The sequence below is a fragment of the Phasianus colchicus genome, chromosome 10 (genome assembly GCF_987193195.1).
Source record: "Phasianus colchicus chromosome 10, bPhaCol1.hap1.1, whole genome shotgun sequence".
In the NCBI taxonomy this organism is placed as follows: Eukaryota; Metazoa; Chordata; class Aves; order Galliformes; family Phasianidae; genus Phasianus; species Phasianus colchicus.
Window position 1 is genome coordinate 7,415,637 of NC_143445.1, and position 24,282 is coordinate 7,439,918.

General features: G+C 43.2%; 1 protein-coding gene across 7 annotated transcripts in view; it reads right to left on the bottom strand.

Annotated features, from left to right (window-relative positions):
- Nucleotides 1-22,635, bottom strand: part of SPSB4 (splA/ryanodine receptor domain and SOCS box containing 4) — an 86,509-nt gene extending 63,874 nt beyond the window's left edge. For all 7 annotated transcript variants that reach the window (XR_016469582.1, XR_016469581.1, XR_016469583.1 and 4 more), the window contains exons 1-2: nucleotides 22,396-22,635; nucleotides 2,615-3,471 (exon numbers count right to left, since the gene is read on the bottom strand). Coding sequence is in view for 4 of the 7 variants with exons in the window: in XM_031596403.2 (XP_031452263.1) it covers nucleotides 2,615-3,308 (694 nt within the window). In the remaining 3 variants the exon portion in view is untranslated. The remainder of the gene's footprint in view (nucleotides 1-2,614; nucleotides 3,472-22,395) is intronic.
- Between the last annotated feature and the right edge of the window lie 1,647 nt (nucleotides 22,636-24,282).

The following is a 24,282-nucleotide window of genomic DNA, read 5'->3' on the forward strand; positions in this document are numbered from 1 at the left end:
CCACTAGGTATGGTACAGAGGACTTCTTACACCTATGCTTCTAAATTAAATAAGCAATTTACAGTCATCAGAAATATTTTGCTTTAGGTAAAGTAATTTTAAAAACTCTCTACTTGTCACAGTCAGCCATAAGAATACACTGCAAATAAATTTTTAAAATTATGCAACAGGCACAAGCCAAAATTTGGTATTCTGAGCTTGCGTAGTCTAAAATACACTCCTCACCTTCAAATTGCAACCTTACTCTGTAATACTTGAACTGCTGAAAATCCCTGCTGCCAAGGTCTCCACTTGCTCTGTAAGACATCACGTAAACAGACACCTAAGCTGCAATGAGCACTGAGCAGTAACAATCAATCAGTAAATGACAAGTTACAAGTCATTTCTGACAGCACTATTTCACGAGCAGCCAAGTTACCACTTCCAGATCTACCAAAAGCTACAGCCAGCAGCATGAGATACCTCCAGGGGGAAAAAAAAAAAAGAGAATTCCTAAGGTTAAAAAGCAAGCAAACAACAAAAAACAGCATACACATACGTATGGCTGGATAGAACAGCTTTTAACAGAGGAGATATTTGTTTTAGAGCACAGCTAGACAAGCTATTTTGGTTTCCTGAATGCTGTTATTGTGCAGGACAGTAAGGGAGCAGTGAACATGTGATAACAAATGACGTGATTCCAGGATGTCAAAGTGCCTCATGGCGAAGTGGCTTTAAGCTTCCTCTTCACATGATCAGGTCAGCATTCATGCTGACATAAAAGCTTAGTTTACAAGTTTACTCTTAGCCATGGGTTCACGCTTAGAAATGACTATTCTGTCTTCCTTTGGGATCATCTAAGGAAGCTATCCCGTCTTTCCAACTGAAATAACCCACAAGGGACCGGATGGGAATTTTTCTGCCTGCTGTCTCACAGTCCACTGCTAAGCTTCCCTACTTATCCCCTCCTATTTTATAATTTCTGCCAAACCCATTCACATCCTCCTCCTTTGTTTTCATCTCTCTAGTGCTCCCTTGAGTGGCCTTGCAAAAGGCACAAAAGGAATGCGGGATGGCTCCTTCTGCAGACGTGGTGGACCAAGCCAAGCTGTACTTTGCTTACCTTGGCAGATATTGCCAGCATTATAGAAATTGCTTTCACACACAAATCTCCAGTTTGCAAAAGCATCTCACCCCCACCAGCTTCTAAAAAAACTCTGTAGCAAGCTGCCACCACAACGTCTGAGTAACTGAGTAACTTCAATAGTCGTTTTCATTTTCATATAGTCCTCCAATAGTCGTTTTCATTTTCATAGATGTATGAAAGCACTCAAGAAGCTATTTAGCATCTGAGTATAATAACCTCAAACATGGCTTCTATGTATAAAGATTCTTCACCCCCCAGTGCCCATAATAGATGCTTATAAAAGGGTAAACTTAATAAGGGTCACATTCTTTAATTATGTTTCTACTTTGTATGTCAAATGCAGTGCTAATGAGCAGAGAATTAATTTGATGGAAAAAACAGACCATTCTATCCTAATTGAAAAGAAGAGCAAATTCCTTTATAAATCAGCAACTGAAAGGCACAGGTGTTGTAGAAAGAGAATAATCTAATAGTAAGCGTACGAGACAAGTTCCATTCAAATCCAAAAATCTAGGAATTTTAGTTTAGTAATCTTTTTTTCCAAATCCATGCATTTATATTCACAGCTCATATTGTGGGTCAGATAATACAGCATTAACAAGAACAAAGGTCCACTTAGTACCTTGTTCAGCCTTCGCTGCATAATTCCCAGCAGCAGATAAGCTGACTGCAATAACTGGGCTACCGTACGCTAAGCTGCAGGTGGATCTGATAGAGCTTGCTCCTTCCCAAGCAGTGAGAAGAGCTGGACCAAACTCAGCCTGCAACACATACACTGGTGCACTACTTTAGGGACACAACAGCAACATGCTGCTCCTGACTACAGAAGTACTTAATTTTATATTATGCCTCCAGATCAAAAACAGTTAAAGCGTAATCCAAGAAACTGCATTTCTGGAGAAGAAAATACCCTGAGAGAGCGCCTTCTGAAATGAAGAGAAGGATTCTTTTTCAGAAAAAAAATGCTGAATGCAGTTTTTGACCAGAGCTTTCAGATTCTCAAGAATCAACTGTTGCTTCTGAGGGTCCAGGAAAGACAACTATGGAAAGAAAGCCTATCAGTCTGAATTCACATGTTTCTACACACTATTCAAGAGTTCCCATTACCACTGTAAACTTTTATAAGATCCTATTTGAAAACTACAGATTTAAAACATATCCTCAAGTAAACAAGAGCTTTACTGTTCAATACATCCAGAAATTGCTCAAGATTTTTTTTTTTCCCTCAGTCTGCTCACTCCCACTGGAGACAGATTTCTTACCGCTGTGCATGTTAAAACAGAAAATTCTTGCAAAAGCAAATATTTTGATGCAATCCATACCATCCTCATAGATACTAGTTGTGAATAAAAACTACGGGATGCAGTTTACTCAGAGAGAACAGCCATCCCCTAGTACACATGGCTCACAATCAGAAGGTAAAAAGATAAAACAAATTAAACAAGAGAAGAGTTGAAAGAGAGTGTAACGAAATATGGTAAGACTTACGGTCAAGTCCATTGATGTATCTCATTGTAATTTCACAGTGTCCCCAAACCGCACTGACTATGGGGTAAAGTTTTTTCCCTTTTAGTCCTCTGAAGGCCACTCCAAGATACTGTCCATCTACCATAAAGCTGAGCGTTCCTTCGTCCATATCCAAAACCACCAGTAAGGAGTCTGGGAGTACAAAAGACTCATCCGGTTCCAAAAAGACAGGATACGTGACCCCAGGCTGGTTTTTACAATTGTGATAAAGTTTGTTGCGTCCCAGATCCCAGCCCCACGACTCACTGTTGCTGCCCACCAGTGACGTGTACCCCACCGAGTGCAGCGGTGCTTCGGCTGTGGAGACTCCCACCACGGCGTGAGTCCCCCGCTGCCTCGTGGGCCAGTGGATTTGCCAGACATGGAGACCTCTTGTGTAGCCGACTTTGCCTCGGATGCAATCTGTGCTTTGGGCCACGGGGTGTCTGTGAAAAGTCAGTTTATCATCTTCCTTTACGAATATATTTAAAGAGCGATCTTCGTTGTTCCAAGCATGTTTGTACTGGATCTCCAGCTTTGCAGGGGGCATATCCAACAACATGTCCAGCCGTGCAGGCTTACAGAAATCCGGGCCTCTCAGCTCTCGCTTCACTGGCCTAAAAGGGGGCTCCCTCACATCCACAGACTTTATGCTCCCTGAGATTTTCTGGCCCATTGCTTGGCTGCAGATTTACCAAGGAGAAAGAAAAGCTGACTTTGGCCCAATGTTACCTCATGAAAGCGCTTGTACACTGAGCCAGTGGCCTGGCAAGCTGACTGAATTTACTTCTCCTGTTTGGAGCTTTTTAGCAGCAATGTTTTCAGAGAAAAAAATGTTCCTGAAAAAAAAAAAAAAAAAAAAACAGAAATTTTCCAGTTAGTTTAAGAAAGTCAATAGGAAACCCACAGCATATTTTTAAAGAACAACTTATTTTCCCTGGTAGTTATTTGAAACACAAAAGCTGACAATTCACCACTTTTCGCTCAGTAATGTACCACATTAACCAGACTGTTGACAGCATATTCTGAGCCCACCAGCACACACAGCACAGACAGTCATTTCCTCCAATTCATAATAGGATACAGACATTCCTCACCTTCTGCCCTTCTACCCATTTTGTCTGACCAGGTTCGCAGCAGTCTTGAAAAAGGACACGGTATTCCCCAGCAACAGCAATAAACTTGGTGTCCAGCTGCAGCTTCACTTTCACTTACTCTTTTGTTTCATACTCTCAGAAATATGCACTATGTCTCCTTCCATTTCTAGCTGTTCTTGTCCCTGGGCCCTTGCAAAACAGGGCTTCAGCTTTGGGCTCCTCTAGAAGAAATGAAGCCAACAGCAAATGGCTGAAGAATTCTAAATGTTTATTTTTAGGGTACCCTGTTTAGCAAATTGTGAAAGCATCTCTGACAGAGAGGAATCTCAGCTCTATCACTTTGAAGAGGGGTACAGGGAAAGTAAACAAATCAATGTCTGTGTTATATGAAAGGGTTGGGTTTATTTTTTTTCCCAAAACAAAGAAGTAAAAAATGATTTTTTAAAAATGATTGTTAAATCCATGCAACAGGTAATTTATTTTCTAGTGGCTTGTAGAAAGTCAATCCCGCACAGGCATATGTAGGCATGTGCATAAAATGTAAAACTTCTTTGTACTTAATTTTAATCAAAACACCTAATTTCAACAGTTTAAAATAAGAACTCAACTTAAGTGCCCAAGTCCCTCATATCGTGCTTGCAGGAAGATTCAGAACATTCCCCAGGAGTTTCTTCTCACTGAAACAGTACAGCAACTTGAAAATTATCCAACATGAGATCAGCTTGAAAGATCTCTTCCTTCTTTCCGCACCATGTAAAGAGAATCTGGAAGCTCGAACAGTAATTAGATTTAACTTGACGCTTGCCACTGCAAACTTGCAGAGGCACTTGCAGACTTCTGCAAAACTGACTCGAAGGTACAGTGATGAATGTGATCTGCTGAAGCAAGATCAGTACTATATTTAACAGTAATTATCCAGAGGGCAACAAAATACTGACAGTAATATGCACACAGAGAAGTGACAAGGAGTAAATACCATCAGATCAGAAGGCTTTAGTAGAAGGACACATGATCAGTAATTGGATGGCTCGTTTCAAAAAGATGCTTGATTATTTGAGCTTGATGGGAGTATATGGGAAGAGAAAATGTCAGCTGTTTAAGAGGAACCCCAGTGATTCCTGGAAGAGATTTATCTCAACATGTCTCTTAAAATTTCATCTTGAAAGCACAAGGTGACTGCCATGTTCCTGTTGGCGTGCTGAGGGGAGACAGCCAGGAAAGTCCTCGGTGCATCCTCACATTTCACTTCCCAATCACATAAGGAACTAACCTTGGCACTGAGATTTAACTGGCAGGTTACCAAAAGATTACGAACAGCAAAGGGACTCACTTGGCAAGACACAGACTCTTCCTAAAGCACCCCAAGTTGTAACAGAATAGGTTACTAATAAACAGACCAGTAATTCAGAGGAGTAAAATATATCATCGTAAGTACCTTGATACAAGCATAATTGTGTCTTTACTCTGGGACATGCTTCATAATTATTTTGGTTTGAAACTGTATCTCATAATGTTTGGTCAAAGATATGAACACCACTGTTCACATATCAGCATTATCAAACAATTTAATCATGCACTGCAACGTTTTGCCAAATGGCTTTGTATGTACATAGGACTGAACAATAATGTAGAATTTTATAGTTCCTGATGCATTAAAGATAAGAGCTCCACAGAGCTTCAAAGCTGCCCTTCATCAAATACTTTCTCCCACCCACTGAAACATACTGTGTGCTCTTCCCATTCTTGTTCTGCAGTCTGACAGTTGTTCTCAGCTTCTGCTATAAGGCCAACTGTAACCACACATGGAGCATTCAGCTGTCAGAGGACTTGGACAAGTAAAAGCAAGAGCAAATTCAATACAATTGTACTGCTACAGCAGCACAGGTGTAACCCCACGCTAGCTGCTATCTCACAGCTCAGATCACGTGCATTTAACTGACATCAAATCTTTATCTGAGGTTGCAGTGAATACCTTCTGCTCCACAGCCCACGCCCCACTAACCTGAGCCCTGTAAGGAGCACCTCACGCAGACAGTGCTCCTGGAAGACCACAACAGTCCCTCCGGCTGCCTGCAGGACCAGCCTGTCTCCAAGCACGTGTCATCTATTCCCTTCCTTTGTCAGCATTCTTCCCATTTAACAGCAAACAGATGGCAGAGACCAGCTCTGAAGCGAGATCACATCTGCAGAGCAATCAGCTCATCCTTCATCCTGCCAGCTGAGTGCAGCTTTCTGGGGTGCAGCCCCAGGAGCACAGCTGGCTGCTCTCTCCCCTTCCTGGGGAACATCACATTGCAGCCCTGGCAGTGCCCTGCTCACCACCACTGCCAGCAGCACCACAGTTCCTCATCACACAGCTACCCCTGTCTGCTCAGCAGAGCTTGGAAGGAAAGCCCAAATGCTCGCAAGGGGAAGAGCAGCTACTTGTTAACAGCTTCCCAGGGAAAGAAATCACAAAATTGGCTTCCAATCTGCAGGAACAAATGGTAGACAACACAGAATTTGGAAAAGTTGAGGGTCAATGGATAGGATGGGATAAATCGCTGCTTTCAGGTTAGGCTCTATTCAATGCACTTACAGAAATATTTGGTCACAAACTTCTCACCATTCCCTGAAATGATGAAAACTTGCTGAAGCATAGCACTGTCATCAACCTCCTGTGACTTTTTGTGACCTCATGTTACTTTACTTGGGGAAATTCAGCTCCTTGCCTGTCTTCTCAAAGTCAAAAATCATTAGGAATGACATATATAAAAGAATCAGAAACAACATATATAGACATATAAACATTCTAAAATTAAAGCAACACGCAATTTCACTGTATAATTTTGCTCCGAATGCAAACTAAATGTCAAATTTGATTTGGAAAATGCTGCTTTCACAGGGTGCTGCTCTCCTCCAGCAATTTCAAACCACCACAGCAGTTAAGAAATATGAAAATGTTCCCATTTGGCATAATACACATGATCTCTCCAGTATATCCATTCAGAAGCTAAAACTGAAACATCAAATGTCATCAGACACTCCTGTGAAAAAATATATTCTGTGGAAAAAGGTAATATTTTCATGGGAAGAGTAAAAGAATCATACCAGTACTGTCCCTAGGCAATTGCAAAGCTCTGGCTGAGAAGACTGCTAGTTGGTGTAGCCTAAAGTGTTTCTGTCTCAGTCTCACACTCCTGCCATGCTTTGTCAGGATCTGACGATTAGATTAAGCATACTGTATGAGAACAAGCCAACTCCTAACAGGAAAAGTGTGTCAGCATCGCTTAGCTGTGTCTTCATGCAGACTGCCAAAATATTTAGGGAAGTTATTCACAATAAAAACACCAATTATACTCAGCAGAGAAAAGCTTGCTGGGATATCATTTCACTGTAATTAAATACAGTGCATTTTTAGCAATTCAGTACGTTGGCATTAGTAGAACAGAACTGCTGATAAAAAAAACATGTTTTCTTGTGAAGTCAGCTTTCAGCATTCATGTTTATGTTTCCCCATCAATTACTATGAACAACATACGCAGAGAACTTGAGAAACACAGATGAGAAATAATAACATAGAAAAAGTGCAAAACTACAGTAAGAACATGCTGTGGCTTACATCAGTTCTATTAATGTGGCACCAAAATAAGTGAAGTGAGGCAAGTTCTAACAAATAAAACTGAAATAATCTCTCCAGGAAGGTGATCCCTCTGCCTACAAGCACGGCAAAATCCTTTGCAGTGGTCCCCACTCTTCTTGCAATTGACTCTGGCTGGCTTTTTGCCTTCATGCACCCAGCTCCTGCAGCACTGTTCCTGCTGCCATAGGCTTTAAGGGCTGCAACAGAAGTCTCCAAACATGAGCCTCTTCTCCCTGGGCACAGCCGTTGTCCTTTTGCCAGGTGTCTGAACAGAGCAAATCCCCTAAGCGTTCCAGCACACTGAATCTGGTCCTAGCCTCTCTCCAGACGAGACAGGAAGAAGAAAAACACAAGCTCTGTTGTGCTGGACAAGCTGATGAAAAGCATTCCACAACTTGAAGAAGAAGGACTTTTAGCTCAGTGCAGAAAATGTGAAGGCATGAGGCCCAGTGTCTATGGCTTATGTTCACAGCATGCAAACAGCTACGAAACCATGACAACGCTGCTCCAAGGGTGACAATGAATTAAGTACATTTTTGGCACCCTAAAATATTGGCCAGCTTGGTTTCAGCTATAGGTCCTGGCATCCAACATTTCTGATTTATTGCATATTTTGAACAACGTTGGCTTCCTTTGTCAAACTGGGAATATACAGTAACAATGCAAGAAGCCAGAAATGCTTGGACACCCTGAGCTATCCTGTGCTACAGATAACATTTTGTGTTGCATACATACTTAGCAAAAGAACATTTCACATGTGGGATGAACACTGCAGCAGTAAGTCATGACTTTTTCAACTCCAAAAGGAATGCACATCGTGAAAATCCCAAGGATGTGCATCCATAAAGGGTAACTTGTTTTGTCATGTTACAAAAATGTAATTGTTTCAAAATTCAAGATAAGCTTGTTGTTAAAATAGATTGTGCATTTAGTTGCTTGGAATTAGAATAATCTGAAATATCACACCATCTGTACCACCACAGTTAGAAGCAGTTTAGTCAGATGATGAAGAATTCAGAAAGAATCCTGAATAGCTATGAATATACTGGAATGTATATTTTTAAATGCTTTAATCTACTGTATTTTGAAACTGAGCTGTTTTGAAGTTTTAGTTTGTTTTTCAGCCCTCTTTCTGCAGGTTTCCAGAACTTAACTCTCCAGTACTGAAAGATTGGGTTTAGATAGAAACATTAATTTCCCAAGGAAACATATAAGATGAAAAAAACCTCTTCTATTCTGTTGGTTTGTTGTTTTTGGTTTTTTTGTATAATGACTTCTCAGAATACAGTAATATAATATGAAAAACAATTATAGTAACATAATGCAATGAATTTTATAATTTTTTGCTAAGCAAAACTATTTAAAACATTCCATTGGAAAATTACTGAAAAGAAACACACTTTTGTTTCAGGGTTTTTAACAGGAATACACGTGATTCCATAAATACCATCAGTTTACTCATGTTCAAGCTGCTGCACTTTTCTGCCACCCCTACCCATTCCTTCTTCTGTTTTTATCTTGCAGCCACCTGCATTCAAATGCCCTTGAATTTGCCTTGGGAAACTGAGGTTGGTAAAATCTTGCATTTTATATAGCCAGGTTATTTTCAAGTGTGTGAGCCCTTAATCTGGCACATCAGATAGTCCTGTAAATGCTTGCTCTGTCATAGCATCTAAATTCAAGCCATGAGTTTACATCTTCCTCCCCCTTCAGGCAGGGCATCATGCATCTTTCAGCCTCCAGCCACCCCTCCCCTACGGTCCATGCCTTCCAGAAGTAGACATTTTGAATGTTCAATGTCACACTTACACTAAAAGAGCAAGTTAATACAGGAATAAAGCTTACCACTAAAGGGAGAATTATGTTTTCTGTTTCATTTTGCATTATACAGTATAATTTCCCACTCTACATTTCTACTCAGCCATGCTTCATCAAATAAATAAGTAATATCAGTAGGTGTCAGAACATACGAGATTTAAACTCAAAAAGTAATTAAGCTTTAATATCTCAATTTCTCTCCAGTCATTGTTACTTTTCACCAGCCTTTTTTTTTTTTTTTGCAATTTATTTTACACTCTTAACTCCACACCTTTGTATAGATCAATACTCTCACAGAATCGGTTTCAAAACAGAGAACTCTAACCGGGGATGAGGCTGACTACACTCCATCTGCTTACATTTCTTCTGATGTAACTTCCAGTGGAATCAAATGGCCTTCAAAATGCAAAAAAAGTTACAAAGTCAGAGATTAGAAAAACTCCACTGGAAAGCTGTGGAGCCCCCAGTACAAAAAAAGACAGGGAGCTGTTGGAGAGGGTCCAGAGGAGGGCCACAAAGATGATCAGGGGACTGGAGCACCTCCCCTATGAGGACAGGCTGAAAGAGCTGGGCTTGTTCAGCCTGGAGAAAAGAAGGCTGCGGGGTGACCTCATTGCAGCCTTTCAGTATCTAAAGGGAGCCTACAGAGGGGAGGGGAATCAACTCTTTGAAAGGGTAGATAACTGCAGGATGAGGGGAAGTGGATTTAAGTTGAGGGAGGGGAGATTTAGGTTGGATGTCAGGGGGAAATTCTTTACAGAGAGAGTGGTGAGGTGCTGGAACAGCTGCCCAGAGAGGCTGTGGATGCCCCATTCCTGGAAGTGTTCAAGGCCAGACTGGATGGGGCCTTGGGCAGCCTGGTCTAGCATTAAATGGGGAGGTTGGTGGCCCTGCATGTGGCAGGGGGGTTGGAGATTCATGATCCTTGGAGTCCCTTCCAACCCTGGCCATTCTGTGATTCTGTGAAAGCACCACACTGGCCACGCAGCCAACTTGACATCACAGGGGACATGCCAGAACTGCTCCCTGGGCTGAGGGGAGCTCCAAAGACGGCAGAAGGAGACTATCAGACAAACAAGCACTCCCCTAACTTAATGCAACTGTTCTCCACAACTTTATCTGAACTGCAGATACAGTAATGGTGTAGTCCAGTGAAAAGCTGGCCCCTCAGCTCCACGCTCAGTCACCGCACGACTCAATGTTCCCCATGCCTGGTGAGTCTTTGTGAACCATGAAGAAACCGATGTCTGCAGGTGGCTTTCAAGGGGCACTTCTATAATGAAGATGGGAGTAAGGAAGAACTTTGTTTTAATCACAAGGCTGCTGCAGACTTAGCAGACTCTGCAAGAGGTTTTCCATCTCCACAATGCCTGTCGGCGTGTTTAGCCATCGATGAATAAGCTGAGTGAGTTCTTAGCCTCTGTACCATTTATTAAAACTAATTCACTAAAGGCTTAAAAGTTACAGTGCTGCTGGAACAACCAGACTACGTTCATCTGCTTGTAGCGCTTTGAAGGCTTACACTGTTCAATGCTCATGTGAATTGCAGCAGCAGCTTAGGAACAATACTTGTCAGACGCTCACTGCTGGTGGGCCACTGGCAAACACATCCAACACTGCAGCTGAAGCAGCACATACGAGGCAGCTCCTGATCTGACCTGGACGGCTTTAATATTTCCAGCAGAGCTGCCAAACTCCAGCGACAGAAACATATTGTGTCTCTGGCCAAACACAGCGGCCAGGCATTGGAGATGGGCTCCCTGCAGAGAGCTGCTCAGCCTGGTGCAAGGCGGGCTGGGACAGGCCGAAGGGAAGCCACTGCTGCACACAGGGCGTCATGAGGGGGGGAGGGCAGGGCTGGAGGGCACCCAGCCATTGTACTCTGCAAACATGTTGAGGATGAATGCACGAGAACAAGTTCCATTCTGAACAAAAGCGTATTCTTTTGTTTAATAGGAAAATAGGCTTACACAATCACACCATCTGCATCCCTCCTAACCCTTCCCCCTTAACTACTTCAGCTAGCAGTCACCCCCTGCCAAGTCTGAACAGCAGAGGCTCAGAGTAACTACATTACAACTGAAGGGGCAGCTGGGCAGTGTGCAGGCACCCTGCAAGTGACCACACGGACTGTCAGGTTGGACTGCAAGCCAATGGCTGAGAAGGAGCTCTGAACCCAATGAGCCTGCTTCAAGCTTTAATTGCAGGCAAGGCATCCTGCAGGCTTCAAGTCAAGTCCTGAAGGGAGCAGGAAGAAACGCTTCATTAGTTCTGCCGTTTCTAGAGGGACTTCTTTTAAAGAACAGAGGTAAAGTAAACAGACTTTATACATCTCAAGGAAGCAGCATCAGAAATTCAGACCATGAACTGATTTATGACGGTTTTATATTTCCCAAGTGAGGTTACAAAGTGACACAGAGCTCCTGAGCTCTGACAAAGAGACCAAACAATTTCCTCTTAAATAAACAAATATTTTATGAAGAAAAAAAAATAGCAACAGCAGAGAACTTCATCTGTCTTAAACCTGGCTTTCCTAAAGCCCATCTGTCTGTAGCAAACAAGTGCACACAAATGGGAATGAAGGAGTAATAAAACAGAAACAAACTATCTGAACTCTAACTACAAAATTCTTTCTTTTCATACACTTAAAAGCTTCCTTGTTTTACAGAGCAGTATTTTCCTGTGCTTGCTGTTAATTAAGGAAGGAGAGCATTTAGTAATGCAGAGGAGTCTGGGAAAGGCCACAGGGATTTAAATAGTTAAAGTTCTACAGCCACTGATGTCCCCACAGTAAGCATCTCTGACTCCTGAAGGCACAAGGGTCTCTCCCTCTCCTGGGAGAGACCAGGCACACTGCTATTTCCTTTCCGGATCTTTCTTTTTGCCAGAGCTAGACAAAATAGAAGGGCTGAATTCTCAAATAAATACTATTTTACACAGGAAAAAGCATCCCCATTACCTAGACCTTCCACTGTTAGAACCAGAGAGGGCCTCCAACTAGGAAAAGCCACAGTGAAAGATGTTGTCACACTGAGAAGTGTTTACATCTCCTTACTAGTGACCTAACAGAGCACATCCTAGAAGAATTTCATGCTACAAGCGCCAACAATTCCAGATATTTCTGACCACAGGGAAGTACTTAAAACAAAACAACCCACAAGACTTCCTGATAGAGGTATGGATAGAAATAAATCAGCTTTGTGCCTACCTACAGGAGTCTCACTACAGACTGATCCATAAGCTCCATTGCAAGGGCTGTGTTTCTCAAAATAACTTCCCACTTAAGTCCCTGCCGCTCAGCAGTCTTCTGCAGAGACTTTTGTTTCAAGCAGTATTTCATTACTAATTTTATTTCATTCTTGAATGCACTGGGGGAAAAGAGAGGAAGAAAAAAAGAAAAAGCAAATGATTTGGAAAAAAGCTCTACCAGGACACAATTTCTGATGGTAATAAAAAGATATCAGTACTCAATGTCTACATATACTGCCAGTGAACTAAAACAATTAGCATAATGTTCAGGAAGCCTTGCCAAAGCTATACAGAAATGTGCATGCTCCAATTAAACTTTACATGAAAAAAACAAATTTGATATGATTGTAAAGAACCTTTAAGCCATCATCTAAATTTGCCAGGCACCAGTTCTCTAGTAACTCAGGCAGGCCCCACTTTGCCCTGGAGAGAATACGCTCAGACTAAGTTTGAATCAGCAGCACTATGCACAGAATGAAAGAACTGAACTCCAGCAACAGAGGGGGGGGGAAGCACAGTTTCAGAGTTCTTACGTCTGGAAAAAGCAATGAAACCCTAGACTGCAATGGGATGTACAGACCACCTTGGTTTCCAACATAATAAAGAATTACAGTGACATTTAGAAATGTCTTTACAATTATGAAACTACCTTCAGGAAAAAAAGGTATCTGTTTTCCCAATGAGTTATAAAACCATAACACACTCAATATGGCCTACACTACGAAACAAACATTGGGAAAATGATTCTTTTTCAACTTTATCAGAGCTGGATTTGGTTTCTTTTACCATTTTCAAGAAAAGTACAGACAGGAGGGAACAGAGTCCCTGAGTTTCCTCAGGGAACATGAGGAAAGTAGAGAACAGATATTGCAGTTCCACTGCATGTCTTCTTCTACCCAGACTTACAGCAAAGGGCCTGCCTCTTACAATCCCTGTCTCCCCACAGCCTCCCTCTCCCTTCCATCCTTTCTCTGTGTGCCACACTGTCAGCTGTTGAGTACTGTGAAACCCTTCTCCAGGAAGTCTGGAAGTCACAAACAGCTTGCTTTCTCATGCTCCCTTCCTAGTGGACTTACATATGGCTCTCATGTTAGGACTCAACAATTCACAAAAAAAAAAACAAACTACCCTCAAAGTAATTGCAATTAAACAGGATTGTTTATAAAAGCTAACCAGCTTTCATTAGTCTCTGAGACACAAACTTCTACACCAAACTAATCCCAGCTGCGTAACAGAAGGAAAGACCTCTGTGTGTTACCATCAGGAATTTTCCTTCTTCCTAAGAACTACAGCTTTTCTCCCACCCCACCTCTTCATACAAGCTCTCCTGACCTCCCTTCATACTCATCACCACAGGGAATCTCCAGCAGATGCTGTTTCTATTTTCTCCTCTGGCACTGGCCCACTTCAGTTCCTGAAAGAGCGCTTATTTATTTACAGCTGACTTTGTCATTTGGAAACATTAACCTGACCCATGGGTGGGATTAATATGACAAAATTTAGATTCTGTGATGTACATGAGCTCACCATTAGGACAAAATTAAAGTCTGTAAACATCCAATTTGCAATGAATATAAAAAGCGACTCTTTTCTAAAATTAGAGGAGATAGTGGAATTCATCTCATACAGCACAGAACCAACACACTAACTCACTTAATGTTCTCCTCATAAGCAACATAAAGAATGGGGAAGAAACAGAGCATACACCAAAACCATTCTGACATTGTTCCTGCTGTTTACCACTAGCTTAAGATATTTACATCCAACCCCACAGCACAGGCTTTTAGACTAGTGCAGCCCCCTGGCACTGCTGAAAAGACAGACCACAGAATCACACTCATCTAACAACTCTCATCAGGCAGCACATATTTGGTTCTATCTAAATGCACAGACTCACCATCATTACTAGAACATTATGTCGTTGCTTTTGGGTAGCACAGTATAAACCAGAGGAAGAGATAAGGTTGCAGTAGTGTCAAAGTCTTTTCAAAAATTCTTGTAAGCAAAAGTAAGATAGAAACACAGATCCCAGTTTCCAAATCTACCACATGGCTTTAATGACAATCAGTGTGATACCTAATGATATCACAACATCCAGTACTGCAGAAGTACTTCAATTTATTCCGAAAATCATTCAAAATCATTAGTGGCCACGTACTGGTAGAATTGAGGCATATTTGTGCTGCAGTAGCTGCTAATGCATGGGTTCTCAAGTACCACCAGGGGCTGTGGGACATGCAGAAATTGGTTCCTGCTCAGGTTGCTTTTCTGTGCTCTAAAAAACCAAAAATACTGTAAGATCCTCTAATGTGACCACAACCCTTATTAGAAAGGGAGAAAACTAGAAAGCAGAGAGAGGTAGAACCTCTCTCTGTGCTACCATCTAACTTTCCTATCTAACATCCCTATCCCAATTCCTACCTGATGCTATGAAGGTAAAGACTAAAGAGTAGGAAAGAGGATGTACCTGGTAAGGACACTGGTGATAAAGCCAGGAATCTCAGTACACTCCCAAGTGGTCACTAAGATTCCCTTGTTTGGGAACCGCTGCCTTAAAGCAGTGGCCAGAAGAACACAGGAGCAGTCAGGCAAGGAGAGGAGAAAAAATATTTCCTGAATTGTGCCACAGCTGCAGCCAACACAGACATACAAGAGCAATGAGAAAAGACAGCCTCAAATGCTATAGCTGGAGCACAGTACACGGTATTCTACAGTGTTTTTCAATGAGGAATCTCATGTCTAAAATGCTCCCAGGCAGTGCAATGGCAAGGCTGTACCACAGCACACCAGCTAAAACTAGCTACACACCAGAGGACTGTGTTTGGAGCTCATCTTGCACTGTGAAGCACAGCTCTGAAGCAGAGTAAAAGGCAAAGGAAAAAAACACAGCACGCTCTTCTGCAAGGAAGAATTAATAGCAGTGTAAGCACAGGGAACTTTTAATATTAATAAAATATGGTAGCCGGTCTCCATTCAACTGCACTGTACAGAAATCACTATGATTTATGATTTCTGCCTAGATCCAATTGCAGAGGAGAAAAGGCTGTGTGTGCCTCTCATATTAAGCATATAGCACTTCATGTCTGTGCACGACACAGGAACAACCAAGGCCGCCTGCTTTACACAGACACAACATGAAAGGAATTAATTTCTAAGGCAGTGGGAAATAATACATAAGAGAACTTTCAATCCCCCAGTACTGTCTATTTAAAACTAAGCTGCTTAATCAAGTTAATTGAGAGAATTAAGAAAGCACCAAATTCACCAACTATTCTCTAGCCATTCCCAATCTCATGTTACTCTTCCTGGGCACAAGCTCCCCTGCTGGCACTGTACAATCTATCATCAGCCATTAGGCTGATTACCAGCTATTAGTTTAGCTAAGTACATGTATGAAATTTAAACCTACTTTTGTTATTTACAAGCTATTCATGTACTGCATATGAAGCAGCTGTATAGTGTTCAGTGTTAACAAGAAAAGCATAGCTGAATATGAGTTACAACCAGTAGAAGTAGTAATTTCCTTCTCTTTCCTACTGAATACTTGTTTGATAGGACAAACAGGACAGAAGTTTATCATCTTTAATAGCACATCTGATTCTGTAGGCTGAGGAACAGGTAAGAACCCACCAGAATAACAATTATCAATGTAATAAACATAACATTCAATTAAAATGTCATTCTAGAAAACACAGAACTGGAATTCTTACAAAACAACAATTTTTTCCCCGTTACAAGACAGAGTGATTAAACTAAAAGATACCCCACTTTATTTCAAAAGCTAGTTGTTACATACAGTAAAAATATCTTCTTGCACCATTAGAGACCTAAATGCAAGACCTGAATTCTGCTAAGAGCCTGTCAAACCATACATCCTTGCTGTAATAGTGATTGCTAAACTTCCCCCTACAATTATTTTTATACAACAGACCCTAGCTTTGATTCAAGCACACCACACTTCTTCAGAAACCAAACATACAACAGCTGTGAAATCAAACCCCACCATATGCAAATATTCAGATCAAAAACATGCAAGCAGAATGTCCCTTGTGAAGGCCACTTAAGTGGGAACTCTGTGATGAAAGTTTTATTAAATGTCAGTTATGCCTTGGTGTAAGGATATCCAGAGGAAGCATCCCACACACATTTTTCATAACAGGTGCAAACAGATGCCTGCTCTGCACAGTTTAGATGCTTAAAAGAGTAAGTGTCCGAGTGTCTGTATTGTCAGCAAAGTTCCTGGGGAAATGAGCTACTTGCTATACTCACTACTGTGTTTCCTGCATTCCTAACTCAGGCACCTAAATTTAGATGGCAGATTTAGGCAGCATACTTCCCACTCTAACAATCAAAACAAACAAACGATCAAGTCACTTATCTTCATCCATATGCAGAAGCAGTAGACCTCCATGCACAAGCAGAGCAAACTGTAGTGCGTTGCAGCAGTCTGTCAATCTCAGCAATCTCTAGCTATGGGGCAAGAGAAACAGTCTCCTCTCATCTCCTGACACACATGTTAGTAATTACACGTTAGTCTGTGCTCACTACATTGTGACATTTCTGCCCAACCTTGAGCATAACTCCCATGAGTTAAAAGCTATTTCACCACGATGAAAAAATAAAATTTACAAATTAAGGGAGCATGTTGGCTTGTCTTCATTGAAGCTTCCTCCTCCAGCATCCTCTATTAGCAGAATGTGGACAGAATACAGAAGTAAAGCCAGATCAGTAAGTCTCACATCTCTGGAGTGTCAATACATTTCAGCTTCAATTTCCCTTTAGTGTTTTCTTCCAGTAGTCAAATTGTGACGGCCTGACAGATATAGATTTCTTCTTCTCTTGCACTTTCATTCAACTCTGCTGGAATGAAGTGCATGTAAGTGAATAAACTGCTAATTCTTGTCAGAGTCTAAGAGTAGGAAACTCAAGCCAATTATCAATCTTCAAATGGCTTGCTGGAAAAAATACCATAAAATAAAAGACCACCCTATCCCTCCCTAGACATGAAATCAAGGCAGGAATCTCATTCACTTTCTTCTATTCCCAGCACCACTTAATAGGAGCCACTTCAGCAAGCAAGGGAAGGGACACTGCCATGACAGCACTAACGTCCCACAGCATGGAGTTCAGGCACACATAAGTATCTCACAGAAACTTCTGATTTCATCTGTGCCCCTCACCTATGACAACTGCTTACATTTCACATTTCATTTCTTAAAACTGATGAATTTTTACACTTAGTTGATTCACCTTTTCTCCAGATGCATACACATTTTCACATCTTTGATAGATGATCACTGTACTTACAATACTGAATCTTACTTTATTCAAGTCATCAATGAACTACATGTAAGATTTTTATGATTACTGGAAAGAGTTATGTTAGCACTGACCAAAGTACAGAGGATCTTTATCTGATATTTTAAACATTTTAAGTAACCAGCAGCCTCAACACGCTATTTGCTTTTGAATAGGAAAGATGACAGAAAACACACCCTTTTTATCTTGCAACATCAAAAACGAGGACTATATACATATTTAATGAATGATCAGTACATTGTGAATTGCAAGCATGACAATCACAATTAATATTAGCCAGATGTTAGCAGCCTCAGAGACTGACAATACCGAAATCTAAGGAAACAGCAACAGCAAAGTGCACGTCAACAGTCCTTTTACAACCCTCTACTGAAGACTTGAGACAGAAACGTTTCAGGCTTTTTACTGCATCTAGCTGCTGAGAAAGATTAGCAGATAACACAAAGGAAAAGTTACAGAAGACAGAGCTAGAACAATCCAGATCTTGGTTATGTTTCAGGACACGGACCTACTTCTGCAGGAAAGTATTCTTTCTTCTGCAGGAAAGTATTCTTCATTCTTCTGGCAAGGGAGGATGAAGGTGGGATATCTCTCAAAGTCCGTTTGCAATATGTTCCTTAGGAATTGTTAAAATAAAAATGGACAGCCCAGTCGAAACAGCATGTAAGTGCATTTGAGACTTGGGTAGCCAACAAGAACACTTCAGGAAATTTACAAGAAAGTGAACTCAACTAGAGAGTCTGCTGTATGGCCCTGCAAGAATTAGTCTGCAGTCAGCTCAAAGATGGATTTCACTGCCACGTTTTATGCTGCACACCACAGCTTACTTGTCACTCAGCCTCTGACAAATCCTGAAAGATAAAGTTGCTAAGTCACACACACTGCAGCACAACACAATCCAACTCGGCACCTGACACCCATCACCAACAGGATTAGCCTACAGTGTCCAACCCAAAGATGCACAAAAGGGAAGGAAATATAACTGCTGCTGCTTAGCTTTGGTTTAAGTTCAGCTGACTTTATTATGAACAGATCTAGGTCAAAGCTGAATGCCCATGTTTCTCGCTAAGGAAAAGAATGCATAAGGGATGAACTAACTGCACTGGTCTCTGAGGCAAAGCAAATATCCCTTTAAGAAAAATGGCACAAAGTCTCAAATATACAAACAAATATAAGTGCACTAGAACCTACCATTCCATTTTTGGTCCAGAATTAGGCAAAAAAAGGAAAAAAGTGACTTCTTCCTAATGATCTTGATGTGCAGGCCCAGTCTGTAACAGGAAAGGTGTAGCTGAAATACAGCCATTAGGTTTTAAGCAAATACTGCCAATCAGATTCTGGCAGTTCTTAGCTGAAAGTCCTCCTGAGGCCTCACTGCTCACATCCACTGTTTGGTCTCCAGAAGCACTCAGCAAGCATCCATGAATGTCAATGGGTGCCATTTTTTTCCACACGGAGGAATTCGGTTCCACACCTTTGTTTCATATGCATTTCCATGTCAGATGCCATTTTGCCATGCTGCCATCTGTCACACAGCAACAAAACATAACAGAATATTGGTGGGAAGGTTCAACCTCTACTGCCATACCACCAACATCCGCCTGACGGTGTGAGCTAACATCATAAAATAGGAAGAACTGCTTTCAGAGCAGCGCTCACACATCAACCAGAGCTCTTCCTATCTTAAACTGCATTTTACAAAGACAGCTTTAAGTCCTTGCTGAAAGACATGTATATGTTAATGAGTCTGTGTTGCTCTCGGCAACGTATGCAGTCCCATGAAAAATACGTGTGGGTGAGGTAGCTATCTGGTCTGGCAAGTTTCAGTCCACAGCATATGTTTATTTTCTAACAGTAAGACCAACAACAGTAATTTACAGAATTATCAGCAAATAGTTAGCTATGCATAGCAACCGTACATTGAGCTTTGACTTAAAGCCACTGGTTGAATAACCACATTACCACATTTTTTTAACCATTGGTTTCAGAGCAGCAAATGGGCTTGTACTGGCTTAATAAATACTTTAAGACCCCAGGACAACATGTGTGGCCTACATTTCCATTAGCCTCAAGCTGTGTGCTGTATTAACATAGCCCAGCAAAACGGAACAAAATGAGCTGCATCAGTCTAAGCCGAGTTCCACCAGCACAGAGCCCCATTTCACAGAGCAGCCAGCAGGACCAGGCAACACCAACTCGTGCTCCCCTCTGCCAGCTGCCTTTCTTTGGCCTTCAGCCAGGGCTTATGAAGTCCAGCAACATTTACGTCAAACCTCTACGCTTCCCTCTGTGTATATTACATTAAGAAGAGTACATTTATTGTCACTAGGAGAAGTGGAAATGGAAGTGAATAGCAACACTGCTCCATGTTGTTCTATTCAAGCTGGGATACACAGCACCCAGAAGTGCTCTAGAAGCCTCATGTTTGCACTGAAGTGATGTTGCCAGAGCATGAAAGCACATGAGTAAAGGATGTCAGTGAACAGCAGTGAGCAGCCAAATGAGCTAAAGAGAAAATGCAGACTAAATGCAACTGAGGTACAGAACTTCACTCTGGCAAAGGCATCCCTTCAGCTTCTTTTCACCCTCTTTTTCACTCTCATCTTGGCGAAGAGGAATTAAGGAGACAGGACAGCTGGGTGCCTAACCACTGCTGCTAATCACTTTAATTAAGTATTTTTAACTGTAAATGCATCATAAAACCACGCTCTGCTTTCTTATTCCATTGTTGCTACCGTACCTTAAGTGTGTAGGCACAGGACAGGTCTCCAACTATCTCAATTTAAAAAAAAAAAAAAAAATCCAACTGAAGTAACCCTCAAACAGCACCCTGGAATCCAGCACAGGGTTCCTCTGTGCCAGGTATTCTCCTTCCCCACAGAAAGAGGGCTGTAACCTATCCACAGAAGAAGGGCAAATGGTGATTGCAAAAGAAAATAAGACAAAAAGAGCTTGCTTGATTTTTCTAGATACATGGAAAATCCATTACAGAAGTTCACAGAGCAACAATGAAGCCTGATAAGTTAATGAGCTTCTGCACATGAAGTCATGGGAGAGGTGGCCCACGGCTCAGAAATTCCTGTGTGGCAACAGGACACAAATCATGAGGATGACTAATTTGGTCAGATCAAAAATCATCAGCTCTGATTGCTTCAGGAAGCAAGATATTCAGGCAGTACTTCACTAGAGGGTTGGGGTTTCATTGCTTGTTTTTGTGTTTCTACACATAAAACAATAAAAAAAACCCAATGCAAATAAACAAAACCCTCAACTCTCAAGGGCTACTTGGAAAAAGCCAGAACTTTGATTACATCAAAGCCCCAGTCCTGTTGGACAGGAAGCCTGAGGCTTCTGAATAGGCATGGGTAACATTAACAAAGACAGCCACAGACCCGTAGACTGCATTGGTGCTGGGTCTACAGGACAGAGACCAGCAACACCCATACACCTGTAGGAGGGCTTTGGCAAGGCTGTGGAGCTCTGCCACTCATCCCCGTGATGTGGAAGCTGTCAGCCTGCACCCAGCCTGGCACAGCCAGAAGCAGGACTGTGAGGCATGTCAGCCACTGAGAGAACCACACTAGTACCAATGCCAGTTATAAAACTTTGACTTGTTAAGAGAACGTGTGGTATCTGGCATTGTTCTGTCAGGAGCACAAAATAATGTCACAGCAATTTGATATTCACATTCCTGACAGGCTGCTTTAGTTACAGAAACAACATTAAAAATGCAGCATCCTTCAAAATAGTTGGAGAAGCGGGGCAAGTTCCAGCCCCAAGCACAACAAACGGCTCCATGGGGCTGGCTCCTCCCTGGAGGATGAAGCCTTTCACAGCCAGCAGACACCTCATCAGGGATCGTTTCTGTCACCCACGGCAAAGGCTCTGTGAAAACATCAGTCACAACTTACACACTTCAGCCAGTATCAAACCAGCGACCAGCCATGCCCATACAAAGGACACTTTCCCCGCACAGCGCTCCAAGCGCAACTACTAAACACAAAGGAACAGAAGCGACTCGCCGCCAGCACGGACGCTGCCACATCAACTTCCTCCGCCGCGCTGACACACAGGCGATCCTCGAGAATGAATGGGGCAGAGCGCAGCGCGCACTTCTCCAGCCCTCGGCCGCAGAATCGCTGCACGCCAGCACCGCCAGCAGCACGAGTTTTTAGAAGTAACTAGAGGACGAATTCGGGCAGTACCTTTCTTTGTGGCAAGTCAAGCCTCGCGTCCGAATCGAGTTGCCTCTTCCCCTCACTGAGATGGCTCAATATTTCCAGCCAATCTGAACGGTGAAGCCGAGGTTTTAGTGCCTGAAAAAGCACCAACTAAAAATCGCCGAATACTGGCTTGCGGCAGGCGTTACACAGGAGGGTTTGCTTGCACCAGCGTAAAGTCAGATCAACACAAGTTTATAAGAAACCTAAGTCTTCAGCTAAGCTAACATCTAGGAGTAATTCTCTTTCACAAGTCAAATAAGTAATTTCTTCTTCAAAACGTTACATTATTAAACAGGAAACATTCCAGAAATGTATTTCTGCTAACACCAGCATGGAAAACAGCACTGTGTAAAAAAGCACCTCATCTCCACAGACTTCCCGTGCAACAAAACACAGAACTAGCACAAGCAGACGAACCTATCCGCCCAAACTTACCATAAGAGAACCATCCAAGCAACTCTACGGATCCGCTACGCGACCAGAAGGGCAATCCAGAGGAGAGGACGCGAACCGTAAGTAAACAAACTCAAAGAAGACCAAGAAGGAACTCGCCGCGCCTCGCAGGAGAATCTCCCCACGCGTCGCTCCGCCGGGGGCAGGAAGACCCCGCCGCGCCGGCAGCCGCCCCGGGAGGCGCGCAGACGAGCCGGGCGCTGGCGCGCGGCGCTGCCCGGAGCCGCGGCCCAGCGGCGAGGCGGGCAGGGCGCCCGGGGGTGGGCGGCGGGACCGGGGCGGCGCGCCCCGCTCGGCTGCGCCGCGCTCGGCTGGGCCGGGCCGGGCCGCCCGGGAGCCCCGCCCGGTGCCCGGTGCGGGCGGGAGGCGGCCTGGCGCGGCTACCGGGCTTTGTGCGCGCTGCCTCCCCCGGCGCCGCCCGCCGCCGCCGCCGCATGCGAGATCCGACGCAGCTGGGGAGAGCGGCGGCGGGGACCGCCGTGCCCCCTCGCGAAAGCCGATCCCGCTGATCTCATCGCGGCGGGTCACGAATCCGATGGCCGGGGAATTAACACCAGATGGCGACGCCCCTTCCCCCCGGCCCGGCCCTCCTGTCCGCGGGCGGACCCGCGCCGAAGGGGAGCTCGGCCCCGGGCACCCGGGCTTCGGCTGCACGGAGGGCGCCGCTACCCGCCCGGAGCCGGAACCGACCCGACCCGCTCCGGGCAGGGGGGTTTCTGCAGTGTTTCATCTCTCTAGGCTGTGTACAGGCAGCTGAATTACACTTTGGGATGCCAAAAATAAACGCATGCTTCCAGGTAAGCGCTGAGTCACGGCCAGAGCAGGTTGTCAAACCACTGTAAGCTACACAAGAGTCAAAAGGTGAGCGCTTCCATCGCTGCTCATTAGTATCTCTAAACGGCAACTTGAAACATCAGTGTTTTCTAATCCTAATAACTCTGGCTCTAAGTTACCCATCGCACACCCTGCTCAACTCACAGCTCCACACAGCTCATTTCAGAAGCAGCTTCTCCTTGCACCGCCTATGCACGTTCCTCCTAAAAAACTTACTACAAGGAGGGAACCAATGAAGATTAACCTCTTGTGAGGACACAGCAGCAGTTCTTACGTTGCACTCCTTATGGGTGACATGAAATAGATGTCTCTTGTGAGAAGAGACAGTACTTGCCACTGGTGTTTTTCCTCAAATTCTACTTCTTCAAATGCTATCTATGCTCTCTGCTTCTGGGGTAAAGAGTGCAAGAAATTTTTACACCAATGTTCATGATGATATTTACTTCCACATTACCTTTTATTTTTTTAACTGAAGCCTTCAGACCTTAGCAAGTTCAAAGCACTAACAGGACAAGAAAAATGGCTGCGCTTACACCATAAACAATGGAGAGGAGATTCTCAGATCTTAAAGGTGCAAATATTTCGAGTCTTCAGCCAAGATACCTCAGGATGAGCTGCAATACAGAAGACCGTTTGTTTCACACATTCCCATGGGCAGGACAAATGTAAGATGGTGGCAGTGGGCTTCTGTGGGGATTTGGAGATGCCTGCAGGGCTCCCGCACTCAGAACATCCACCAAACTGATGTAGGAAGCAGGACTAATAATAAATTCCCCCTCCTGGCACTGTGTACACACCTATCTCCCAGCCACCAATGTATTCTATGCATTAAATAGATGAATGGGAGGTCTTCATATGTTCCAAAGTTCTTCAAGCCTAGAAAAGGTTTTCTCCTGCGTCACATTCACTCAGGTGGCTGCTGATTTGTATGCACACAATGGGAAATCTTGGAATGAGCAGTCTTCCATGTTCTTTCCTAGTGGACAAGTTACTGAATTTAAATCCCGTGATTCTCTTGGATTTGAGTACCAGTAG